The sequence below is a fragment of the Ammospiza nelsoni genome, chromosome 8 (genome assembly GCF_027579445.1).
Source record: "Ammospiza nelsoni isolate bAmmNel1 chromosome 8, bAmmNel1.pri, whole genome shotgun sequence".
NCBI classification, from domain to species: domain Eukaryota; kingdom Metazoa; phylum Chordata; class Aves; order Passeriformes; family Passerellidae; genus Ammospiza; species Ammospiza nelsoni.
The window spans coordinates 14,553,919-14,567,234 of record NC_080640.1 but is presented as its reverse complement, the minus strand read 5'-3'; the positions used below and the strand labels follow the sequence as shown (position 1 = coordinate 14,567,234).

Here is a 13,316-nt window from a genome sequence, read left to right as displayed (position 1 = left end):
TAAAAATTAAGTTTGGATCACTCACTGCAATGATCCTGGTCTGTAGCAGCAAAATAAACTAGCACTGTGGCACATGTGTACCCATTACTGCAATGGATCAGCACTATCAAAAACTTCCAGTGCTGAGCCATTAGCATGAGCTCTTTTTCACTTAGTTTAAGGAAACTCAAAACAATTCTGACATTCACAAAGGCCTCAAAAGGCTTCTTGGAAGAATGTCTCTTCTTTCCAGCAAAACTGGATAAAATACTGCAAGTAAACAGAAAATTAGAAGAATACTAGAATAAGTCTAATAGCTTCCTAGAAAACTCATTTTGTCCCTCTGACTGCCAGCTTTGCTTTGGAGTATAGCAGAATTCTTATATAATGCTTAGATTTTTTTTTTTTCAGAGCATTTAACTTCCCGCCACAAGACATTTTTCTTGACAAATAGTTACATGAAGAAAGTGGACAGACCTTCTGACAGATCTCAACTGCAATTCTTGATTTGAAGGCAGACCCATTTCTAGCACAAATCAATTTCAATCCTGTTTGTTTACATCAATAACTTTTAGACGTTGACGTTGCTTTGCTGGTACAGTTTGTGGACAAGACAAAAATTGGTGGGGACCATGTTAACAACAGCTTGTTAAATCATTTGTCAAAACCCCCATGTTTCCATACAGCCAAATGCAAGCAATTAATGTGGGGACAAATAAGACAGGCAGCACACACAGGACAGGAAACCATCTTGGCAAGCAGTGCCTTTGAGAAGGATTTAGAGGCTGTCACAGATAATCATTTTAACATGCTCTTTCCATCTTATGCTTTGGCAGCAGCATTATTACAAAGGGGAGTAATGCACAGAATTAAGTTATCTTGCAATCTATTCTGTACTGGCAAGACTGTTATGGCTGTGACAAGATTCATTTTCCACATATGAATAAAATGCACAAACAGCAGACACAGTGAAAAATATTCCAAAATACAAAAATAATCTGGAAGTTTAATATCAAATCTTGTAACATAAAAATCAAGGAGCATTGTTTACTCAGCTCCTCAAAGAGAATTCAGAAAGGTGACTTGTCCAATGTCACAAAATGAATGCAGTAGTTAGTTGTGCACATTGTTTAGCAAAGCAAAGTAAAATCCCAGTTTATGGAAGCTGTAGACAACAGGAAACTTCAAATAAATTGATCTTTTATTACCTGAACATAAGCACCATTTATAATTTAGAGTCTCTGGAGCTAAGTCTTTGGAGGGGTTGGAGAGGCAGGGGAGAACCCTGCCAAAACCCAAAACCCAAACTGTCCTGCATGCAGGAACCTGTGTTGGGTGGCAATCAGATGCTCTTTGTGTGTCTTGTGGAAAGGAAGGAAAATCTCCATTACCATGTGTATGCTGAAGTTTACATATTCTGGGCTTTTTGCTTTTTCTCTAAAGGATTAGATGTTGGCTAGCTAGGACTTAAAATAGTCTTTAGATGATATTTATTTGGTGTTTCTTTCTCATGTAACCTGAGAGTTTGCCTCACTAAACTGAAGGGTGTTAGACACAGCTAACATTCTGATGTCTCATTTGTACACTTCTGAAGACTAAAATGCCTTCATCTAATTACATTTATAGAACTTAATATAAACAACATTTGAGGGAAGAAACCCATGATGACAGGTCTTAGACAGAAGGTTGGACCCAAAAACTTTATTTGCTTTAATTTAAAACTTGTCTATGAGATGTATTACTCATTATGAAGTGTAGGAAAATAATCTTTTAAATGTGATTTAGAATAACTGATTTAAGCATGACACTTTTCTGTACCACTTGAAAGCAGCTTCCATATTCAAATATACTTAGCTGTGACCTTTTCCTAGTATCTCTCTTTTTAATTAGAACACTTAAATTATCACGTTCAATCACAGAACAAAATATATTTGTATAAAATTATTTACAAGATTTTATGCATCCCTTAACAACCCTGTGAACCTAATCCAAGGCTCACTGAAGTCTGCAGGAATTGCTCATTAATTCAGAGAGTTTGGCACAGCACATAAAGTTATAAAATTGATCTACATGGTTCCAGCAGAAAACCTGAGGTGGATCAACTTGTATTGCTGAGATAAAGTAGCAGGGTTATGCAGCACATTTAAGGGAAATAACTGTTGATTTTTAAATCCCTTATGCCAGCTTTTCTATAGAAGTATTCCATATATATCTTTAAGGGTAGGATAGATATTATTATATTGAGGAGTAATATCTACTAACATTAGTATAGGAGCATTTCATATTCTGGTCTGAATGGCTAAAATCATTCCAGATCAGAGGTTTGGGGGGTTTTAATTAGTAATTGCACCTATCTGCTTAATTTATAAAGACTTGCCTGATGAACCAACTCAAAGAGGAACATTGAAGTGCTATAGATAAGGAAACAGAACATTCTTAATAGCAACATTCAGATGAGGGCTGAGCTAAATAACCAGTCCAGCTGAGATTCCTCTGTGCCAGCAGCGTCTGAAGCACCCTCACAATGTGGCAGCTGGTACATGTCACCCAACATGGACAAACACAGAACACTCAGCCAGTTTTACCTCTCTGCAGGCCTCTGACACACTAAGGCTGCCTTCAACTAACCCAACTTTGGGCACCCAATTTCAGTGCTCGGAGATGGGAAGGACAGTCTGTGTTACACAAAAAATGGCAACGTTTGTGCTGCCAGGGTCTGGAGGGGTCACTGTGCAGGAGGAGATGGCCAAAGTAAGGTGAGATAAACCAAGTATTAAAGTCTAGGAAAGCGGGAGATTCACTCCATGCAAGGAAAGGAGAAGACAGTTTTTATGTTGCTATGCAGTCATTGGACATAAATGAAAAAGATCTTCATATTCCTTGTTAATGACACTACCATAGCTGGGGTATGTGGTTGGGACATTTCCAGTCATCTGCCAGTCCTAGCACAAAGACCAAACACAAATTAATAAGCAAATGGGGGGCTCATTAAATTAAAAAAAATTATGAGCTGCCATAAATTTTACTTATCTAGTAAATATTTCTGGTTTTTCTGGCTTTAGGAGAAAGGAACTGTCATTTTATGAACATTTGCTTGTACCTAACTTTCTTTTCAGGACTAAAACACCATTTTGCTAAATATTAAGGAGCTCAGTGCCACTTGAGTAAAGCCAGTTACCAAGAACAGACACAAGGTACACCAGCTGCAGGCAAAAACCACTAAATAAACCAGGAAAATATTACATGGAAAAAGGCTAGCACAGCTGAGGTCACAGAGATAAATAAATTCCACAGGTTTGTTAAGCTGAGAATTTAGATGGTTTGCTAGCTCTGCTTCTGAGAAGAGCAATAGCTTCTCCTGGGCCTGACCCTCAGGCAAAGTGTGGCCCACCCTGCCAGAAACAGAGGGGGGTCAGGACCAGGCTGATACCACTCCCCAGCCCATGCACACCTTCCTCTGTGACAGGGAAAGTGATCCCCAATGATCTCACAAAAAGCTACAGGTTCAAAAATAAAAAGAAGTATTGCCTGAGTCATCCTAGCTCAAATTATTCCTACAAAGAAAGTAATTTCTCACAAAACCGTCAACGCTGCGTTTAGAAGCAGCATCAATAAAATGTATTTTTTTCAGAGTGTCATCTCATTCCTTCATCCTTATTATATGAAGCTAATAAGGATCCATCAGAGGTTTCTGAGGCAGAGTTTGCATGCCTGAGCTGCAGTGAGCATTGGCAGAGATGCTGGCACTGTCTGGAGGTGTGAGACTCAATCTGTGCCCGAGCTCCTCCGGGATTTCTGGGCACACCCAGAGAGCCCTTGGCATCCCTCTGAACAAAACACCCAGACAAAAAAATAACTACAGCCTTGCTGCAATACAACAGCTGAGGCAAAGATGGAGAAAGGGGAGATTTGTAACTCAAATATGCTTTATGGTAGGTCTTAATTGCCATTACAAGATTTTGAAATGAGACTCTGCTGTCTACCCAAGCACACTCATCATGGCAGTGCCAACATATCTCTAGTACTATCATGAGGTAATGAATAAAATATATTAATGGTCACTGAACACAGTTATTTTACATTATGCATCATCTCCAATGAGGAAGAGTTAGTTTATTTATTAAACTTACTTTTATTTTGCTGTCAGTCTCCTTAGAGCATTAAATATTTTATAGCAGTTTTATCATCAGCTAAGATAATTACAATAAAAAAAAACTGATGAAATAGTTTTCCTCTTTTTCTTCAACCTAAAATACAGGTATATCTTAAAATTATTATAGATGGATCCAGAAACAGCACATGATATGGAGCATCCATACTGAACCAGGTATTTGGATGGCAAGAGGTAACAGTAGGGTCTTAGAAACTCATTAGTCAATCAATTTTTTAAGTAGGATACACAGGGATATAAAATATTTCATTTGCACTCACACCTCTAGCATTTCCAAACACCCAGCTTAAGGTCTATAATTCACACTATAAGTTTATTTCCTGACAGACACACGGTGCTGAGCCTCTTTTCAACATTCAGAATATTTTCTTCTTCGGTGTTCTGCACTTTCTCCAGGACAAGTTCTTCACACCACTTCAAGCTCCTCAGTACTCCTGATACACCCAATAGCCTGACTCAAATAAGAAGGTTTTTCTCTGAGATTTCAGGTGTCTGACTGCACTGCAGGGCAGAAAAATCAGCCTTGATGCAGTAGATTTTGTGGCTCTTCCAATCTGGTGACCATTGGTTTCTGATGCAGGGAACTGACATTTTTTATTCATTTTCCCTTTTCAATTCATTTTCCCCCCACAATTTTCAGTAAATCTGTTCAGTGACCTTTAAGACCTGAGGCAAGAATCATTTACTAAATAATTCTCTTACAATCTGTACTATATGCTGAGGCATATAGTACTTTGCATAGTAACAAGATTTGCCTGTGCTGTTATGAACAGCTTGATATATAAAGCTTTCAAATCTTTAATCAAAGATTTTTATAGCTATTATTTAGGAAATTAGAGGAAATTATGCTTTTAAATAGGTAAGATGTTACAGCATATTTCATGAAGACACACATACAATGATAGTCAAGTTTTCTAACAGTCTGGAAGTTTAGCTTGCAAATACTTGGAAAATACAAGTTTCACCTTGGGGAACAAAAGCTATTAAACTCCATCTTATTATATCACAGAACATATATAATCAGCTGAGTGGCTGGCAGATATCAGAGGAAAAAAGTACAGAAAAACCCATTTAGTCTCACTGCTGAATTTTAGACACCACATTATGTTATGACTCAGTCTTATTGAAAGAGCTTTTCTACTTACTATCAAAAAATGGACGTAGATACTTGTTGTACCCTTTTATGATTTTTTGTATTGTTGGAGGTAGAATTTCACTTTTTCCTTCAGCTTCAGGAATTTGCATGGACCTAAAAGGAATTGAAAATAAGGATATTTTAAAAGGGCATAATAAAAAAAGAAATCAAAAAAATATCAGGTTTTATAATCTGTATTTGTCTCTTATTGGAAAAAAATCTCTTTTGTACCTTAGAGTTCATTCTTTCTTTTTATACCTTAAAGTCTAAGTCTATTTCTTTTTATGCCTTAAATTCTATTATTTCTTAACATTCCATCTGAGAAACAATCTTCTTTAATACTTTATCTGTAAACAAGGCATTATGGTTATAATCTGGGAATGTGGAAGGGATGCTGGTTGTTTATTTCATCATTTAAAATAAAGCTTCTTTTTACATAATGAAATACATTATATTTAGGTCTCAGAGACAGAAACCAGCCTCAGAGACTAGTGCATAAAAACACTTAAAATCCTGCTTTCACAACACAATTTTAAACAGGCTACAGAAATAATCCTGTTGAGCAAAATCAGTAAAGCACAATGAGAATTCAAGTACTTCCTCTGCTCAGAAACAGCTACAAATACAATCCATAAAAGTGATATATAAACAATTACAAACCCTTTCTGCCTAACCCCAAAGGTGAGCACTCCCAGACCCTGAGCAGGGTGTGCCCTTCAGAAATTACGGCACAGATGGCAGCAGCTACTTGTTCCCAATGATTTGAGAAAGGTGGGGTATGAATTATGAAGGTGAGAACCAAAAAATTAATTGCTTAGTGAGCCCAGCTGGCAGAGGCACTGTCTCTGCTGATGGAGAACAGACACCTATATAAACACCAGGAGAAGGGTCTGGGGATTTTAATCCTTGCTCTGGGAATTACTGGCCCCTAAAAATGACTAGCTTTCCAACAGGAGGTGTAGGAGCTGTAGTGATTTGCTCCTAGAGAGAAGAATCTAAGCATAGACCATTAGGTAAGGGGCTACCAGTGTTTTGTGGTCTTCCCTTATAGTGCTAAATCTTCACTGAATTTCTTAGTGTTGGTTCTTTCTGGAGCTGCTCCTGAAAACTCTGCTTTCTCTTCTGCATTGTATTTCTGGGTCTCTTGGAGCTCTCCAAAGCTTGATATTTTCATTTTAATTTTGCTGTTTCCGAGAAAGCTTGAGCTGTTTTGTCAGGACACTGAGACACCAGGAATAATCCAGCATCTTAAACTGGAAAAGCTTACAGGCTAAGATGATCTCACTGAGTGCACGTGGCCAAACCACACTGTGGTTTTAAACGTGGTGTCCACTGGCTTGAAAAGCTGCTATTGCTGTATAATTTTTTATTCACCAGATCCTATTGCCACAGAAATAGCTGTTTATCATTAGCTGCCTTATAACACAAATATCTTAACTATTTAAATGTTCTCATTTTTTTCCTTTATTTTTTCCCTGTTTTTTTATTTCTATATTGCCAAAGAATGATGTTGTTACTTAAGTATACCCTTGAGTAATGCCAGCATTGAAATAAGGGAAGTTTGTCCTGTAAGTTTTTCCTAAAGAAAAAAACAGTCATTAACAACAGTTAAATTGAGATGTGACTATAAATAAGAAGGCCAGTTCTGTGTTGCATAGAAGTGTTAAAATTGGACATGCATTTGATTGTAATTAATTTCTTAAATACTGTACTTGGAATAGATATCTCTCCTTTTGTAATTTACATATAAATTTTAGCTAAGTGTTCAGTGAGCTGCATGAGCTTAATTTCACAGCTTTACTGGATTGTTCCTGAATAAGTTTTACACGTTGTGAAATGTTAAAGGAAAACTTGTTTCTTTTCTACTGTTAGGGTATATCATTATTCTGCCAATCAATGTGCAATTGCAGAGTGGTCTGGTTCATTATCATTAACTCTATTTTCCAAAATATATCTTTAAAACTTTTATGGAAGTCCTTCCCTTAAATGACCTGTGATAATTCATAATTTTCCTCATTAACACATGATGTGTAGCCTCGCATCACTGGTCTTTTGAGATTTATGTCTAGGTAAGCCTGGGAAAGCCGTTGTGCTGTAATTGAGGCTGTGAATTGAAGAGGCATGGTCGCCTGTGTGCAGTTTGGCCATAAAACCTTAGAGAAGTCCTAGCACAGCAAGCCAGCAAGTGAAAGGAACCTGAGGCCTCCTAAATGTGAGTGTGAGCTGTTACCAACCTGCTGACTCTGGGACACTCAGAGGCAGGTTGTCAGTGATGAGAGAGGAGGAACCTACAGAGGCTCTGTGCCCTAAGCAGTCTGGGGTTTCTGTGTTTTAAGGGATGGTGCCCTGTTCCTTTACAGCGCTCTTTGATCCACGTGCTCCATTCTCAGCTCAGGCACGGTGAGCTCACAGCTGCCAACGCTCACAAAGGAAAAATCTGAGACTCATTCCACTCCTCCATCTGCATCTTCTCATCACTGCACCTAAGCTTCTCCTTTAACCAATATTTGTGTTGCTGTATTTATGTTTCATAGTTAAGGGAAGCTGTTTAAGTTCCTCAATTTTCTTAACGTGTGTGAAATGTCTTGGCATGCATTTGAGTCTGGAATTGCCTTGCAACAGGTGTTCCAGCAACTGAGGTGTGAACAGGCTTTTACAGAAAAAAAACCTGAGCATATAATTATTTTTCAGCTGAGAATATCTGCCTGTTCTGGGCTGTCAAAGCATAATAAATGCTTTAACTCATCAGGTTCAATGCCCTCTGGTTGCTTTTATAAAAGCAGATTTTTATTTATTTATTTTTCTAAGTCATTCTTGAGCTCAAAAACTGACAATTTTCATGAGTTTGGCTAAACTTGAAAGGTACAACAACTGTTTGTTATTTAAGATACTTTCAAGTTAGTGTCTTAACAGAATGGGGTAACTGGAAGGGAAAAAAGGAACATTTGCCCTAAACCGTAGTATATATCAATTTTTTAGGCATAAGTACAGTCTAGACACATGTATGAGAATATTTTCTCTGGCTATTTTTTGTCAGAAGATATGTATCATGAAAGCATGAAAGAGACAGAAACACCTTAGAACTGCAAGAAGATAAACAAAATGCCAGATACAGTTTGAACAAGCTTTTGAAACACTTCCCCCAGGAAAAAAAGAATTAAAAAAGCTTTTTTGCAGGCAATTCACTGACAGGCAAAGGGCTTACAGATGCAAATAAAGTTGTTATTTCTGGTTTCATACCTTTGCTCAATGATATGGAGGTTTATGGTCTTTGCAGATAAACTGTAGCAAAATCCACATCACTGATTAATTCTCTGCTTTGAAATGGACAGTACTGTCACCATTCTTTTTTTTTGGTTAAATGGTGAGGTTGAAATTAGCATCATCTTACCAGGCACAAGAACAAACAGTGAAATACCATAAATGCTCTTGAGCTCAGGAAAAAAAAACAAAAAACATTTCATAGAATTCTGACTCCATAAACCTAGGCTAGCATTCTTTATGTTAAAAACACCCTATCTGAAACAAATGGGAACCCTTCTTCAGACCAAATAGCATTCATTCATTTAAGCTGATTCCTGAAAATTGTCAGTTTGCCTCAAATTTTTCATTACTACTTAAAAAAAAAAAAAATGGGAAAGAAGTCATCCAGGCAACAGTAAAAGGGGGCCATGTTGTGATTGTAATGTAATTTAATGATTTAATGTTAAGTGAAGTGAAGAAGTGTCATTCAGGCAGTGAGAGATAGGGAAAAAGCAACCCTGTACCATTACTGACTGTAAATTATTCAGTAAAAGAAACTCTCTTCACATGTTAGGCAGAGCTTTTCCAAGTGGAATATCTAAGGGACCACTTGGCAAAAAACCATGGCCCTTGCTTTGGGTGCACCTCAGCCCTTGGGTTTTGTTTAGAAATATTTCTCTGTTTCAGTGCCAAGCAGGATAGTTTTTGTCCTAAACAGCACTTTCACAAACCCCTCCTGATCTGTGCACTGGAAAAATGCATTTTTGAACCCAAGCATCATCTTGTGTGTGAGATAACCCCGGGCCAGAGCTGTGTCTGGATTTGGGTACAACAGACACAGCAGCTCCATGCTGTGCCCTTGTACCCAGGCACTCTCACAGGTGCTGTGTGTGCCCTTACCCCCATGCTTGAACTCAGGAATGAAGCCCCTGTGCTTCTGCACACTCACGGCCACATGAAGCTGTAGGAGGATTCACAAAGCCTGACTGATACTAATGAAATGTGTGCCACAGGCTGAGCTCCTGGGGGAATTTTGCCTCCTTTTCATTTAGGTGCTTCTGAAATTGTTGGTCTTTTAGCAGTGTTTTATTATGGCTAAGCCATGAGTCACCCACTCATTGTAGCATGGCAAGTCACAGCTGATGAGGGAAGAAGGTGGAATTAGAGCAAGTGCATGTTTTGCACAAAGACCCCTCTATAGGAATGGAGAAGGTGGTGGAGGTGGATGTTTTAAACTTATTTTCTGGGGATTGTTCCATCTGTTCCCACTAGTAAGAGAAAGCTTTATCTAAATGAGTGTTTGCACACCCACCTGAGTTAAACTCAGATAGAATCTTACCCTGAGGAATCTACTGTGAGATGAAGTAGGTTAGGCAATTCTAGATAAAGAATTGGCTCACAGACTTTAAATACTTCTGATGACAGTAGTGATGAGAATGTTTAACCTGTCCATGCTTACATTTTCTTATTGGAATTACTTAAAGAATGTATTTGCCCCTTTTTATAGAAGGAATATATTTTAAGTGCTCCATTTCTATATTTTTCTGTCATAGCAGCTGTACTGTTAGAAGTGCTATGTGTAGCCAGAGGAGATAATTTTCACTTTCCAGCATAAGGCAACTCAGATTTCTGAAAGACTATACAATTTCATAACAGAGAATAAAAAAACTATTTTTAAAATAGATATTTCTTTTTAAGATACTCTCCTTTTAGTGCAGAATGATGATTTTACTATCTCAGGCTTGCAGTAAATCTAGGTGGACTGTGAGCTTCTGTCCTAGGGCAAGGCACTATGCTCCAGGCAAGGTCTGTGTGCCCATCTGAATTTGTTAAGCAAACCTGATACAATACTCACTTTGTTACCCAGTAATCCTTTATTTGAGGGTTCATATGCTTCATAAATTCTATTCTTTTGCTCCCTCATCAATCTTTCCAATTAAAAAAAAAATCTGTCAAGGCAGTTGAGATTCATGAAGCTCAGTCCTGTGTTTCTGTCAATACCCAGGTTCTTTAATTTTTGTAAGAGGCAAGATTCAAATGCCAAGAAGATTTTACTTTGTTACTTTGTCAGCTACGTCTCTAATTGTAAAGTAAGTTGATTATAAACCAACTGATATAATATATTGAAGAAATAATATTTTTAGCAAATACTTCTTACCTATAGAGCAGCAATAGAAAAAGGGCTCTGAGACTGCAGCAGTTAAGACTGCACATTGTCACAAATTCTTTCAGAAGTTCTTGTAGCTCCTAAAAAAACAAAAGGTGCAGAGTTAATGTTTTACAGCACATATGCATTCCTAATACATTAATTTTTCCAAAGGTTTAAAACACTAAAGATATTGTATCTTGAATAGCTTATTCTAATGCATTACTAAATATCTACATCAATTAAAAAAAAATCTCAAAACTTAAAAAAAAAGAGTTGGCATCAGGATTAATTTAACTAACCAAAAGAAGCTCCATTCCATTGTACTACAGCTCTTTCATTTTAGCCTCTGTCCTTTAAATATTAGGAAAAGTAATTGCTGTGAAAAATAATGTAATCCTGTGCACCCTCATGCTTGTGAGTGCATCTCTGGCATATCAGTGTCCCTTCTAAAGGGACAATACATGACCCCATCTTAGAACACAGAGCTATTTAAGAGCAACCTCTCTGGTACATGCATAGCATCAATACCACTGCTATGTAACTTTGGTCATCTTTTTGTTAATGAGAAAAAATGAAATTTTAGGCTTCTATGCCTACCAATTTAAAAAATCCTTTGTATATAAATCATATATAGTCATCCACATTCATGAGAATGTTTGGCTGAGGCAAGATGTCTTTTCTGAATGGGATTTCTTTGCTTTTGTCAGTATGATTCACATCCATAATGGTTATTTTAAGAAATCTGTCAGCTCTGTAATCCATTTCTGGATGAAAAGATTATCAATCCATAGTATAATGCAGTCATGCAACAGATCTGAAATGCACAGACTGTGCACACTTTTCCTGTATTTCAGCAGAGTACACAAACCTTATTATTTGTAAGACTTGCTTCAAAACTCTAAAAAACTCCTACATGTCAGGAATGCTATTTATCCAGAATCTGCAAGACAATTGTTAAATGTTAATAAATGCAAATGAAATATCTTTTTCAGGTTTCACAAAGGAGCAATCAAACATAACATTTTCAGTGTCCAGCATGAGTTTTTCAGGAGTATCTTGCATTTCAATTTCCCACTAAACTGCTAATAAAAAGAACTTCAAGTTTCACAGCCTGAAACTTTGTTTCACTGTTCTTTAGTGACCAATGTAAAATGCCAGAAAGCTTTTTGAAAACCAAAGTAATTTTTCTTTCAGTCTACAGCTCCAGTAAGAGCAAAATTGTGGTATTTACCTAAATTAATGTCATGCGAATGGGATATGACTTTTATGTAACAGTGAAGTGACAAAATAACTTGTTAATGTCTCCAAAGAAAAAGAAAAACCATTTCAATGGCTTTTTAAACGAGCAAACATTCTCAGCATCTTGGCTACTTTAAGCATACACCAGCCTGGTAAATATTAATGTCAAAATAAATCATACACTCCTCCTGACTTCCCCAGAAAATCATGCATGAGACATTAAGAGAGCTGGTAATAGGAAAAAACAGCACAAATGAGCAGATGGTGTTGTCAGAACATTGCTCTCTCCATGCTGATTCTGTAGCACTCCTGGTGCAGATCGTGGGATCTCTTCTGCGTATCTCATTTTGGGTTTGGATGCTTTCTACATTCATTATCTGTATCTCACAGGAAAATATGCTAAAAATAAAAAGCCTCTTACTGACTTTATAAGTACTTCAAAAAGCTGCTTTTATATTTAGCTTTTGAATTGCTACTATGAGCTCCTAATATGACTGAAGATCCTTTATAAAGAGATTAAGGAAACCTATGGATATCTCTGTGCTTGTTTGGGTTTCATTTTCACAGTACTGAAGATGAAAAGGAGTGAGCTTATTACTGATTTCTTTCTAAAGCAACTGATTTACCTTCAGTCCTTAACCAATGTCCAAGGTAGCAATTTTATGGGAAGGTGGGGTGGAGAATTTTGGTCTTTCACAAATCAAAGGTCAAATCCATCCTATGGTCCATGAATTACTTTTGTATGCTCAGGAAAAGAGAGCATGGAGGTAACAGAAGGGAGAAGATATCTTACCTCTGTGCAAGAAACACGAGTCGAGAGATCCAATTGCCATGTCAGCTGGCTTGCCCTCACTGCAGAGGGACACTGCATGCCAGCCAAGGAACAGAACTGGGTAACTGCTGGAGCCCTAAGCTGTTTCACAGATAATACTTAAGTTGGATATAAATCTCTGCTGCATGTGTGTACACGCTTGCAGGCACACACACGTTCTCCCTGATGCCCCTTTCTTAGGGGGCTTGGTTTGTTCTGCTGAAGAGCCTGCCTCTTGGCATGTCTGCACATCTGGACCTTTCCTGTCACACATTTCTTTATCAAAGGCTACACATTCACAGCAAGGTTCCTTCCTGCACGCATGTATGGATGGAACTACTGGTATTTAACTCTAGTTCAGCCAAACCCGTAATATTTTTCTCTCACACTAGAAAAATAAGCATTACCTGTTTTCTGCATAGAATATTGAGCCGTTTGGTTTAACTAGACAGACTGCATGCTGTCCAGATTATTGTGCATATATTGACACATCTTGTTCTGAACATTTAATTGAGGTGAAGGTAACAAATCTGCCCCAGATTCTCATATGATGAGACAACATTTTTCTACTTTTATTCAGATCAGATTA

At 37.5% G+C, this 13,316-nt stretch overlaps 1 protein-coding gene across 1 annotated transcript in view; it reads right to left on the bottom strand.

Annotated features, from left to right (window-relative positions):
• The window catches only part of LOC132076059 (gamma-aminobutyric acid receptor subunit pi-like), a 37,477-nt gene extending 26,486 nt beyond the window's left edge, over positions 1-10,991 (bottom strand). The window contains exons 1-3 of the mRNA XM_059476965.1: positions 10,977-10,991; positions 10,687-10,775; positions 5,296-5,399 (exon numbers count right to left, since the gene is read on the bottom strand). Of these exons, the coding sequence (XP_059332948.1) occupies positions 5,296-5,399; positions 10,687-10,775; positions 10,977-10,991 (208 nt within the window). The remainder of the gene's footprint in view (positions 1-5,295; positions 5,400-10,686; positions 10,776-10,976) is intronic.
• Between the last annotated feature and the right edge of the window lie 2,325 nt (positions 10,992-13,316).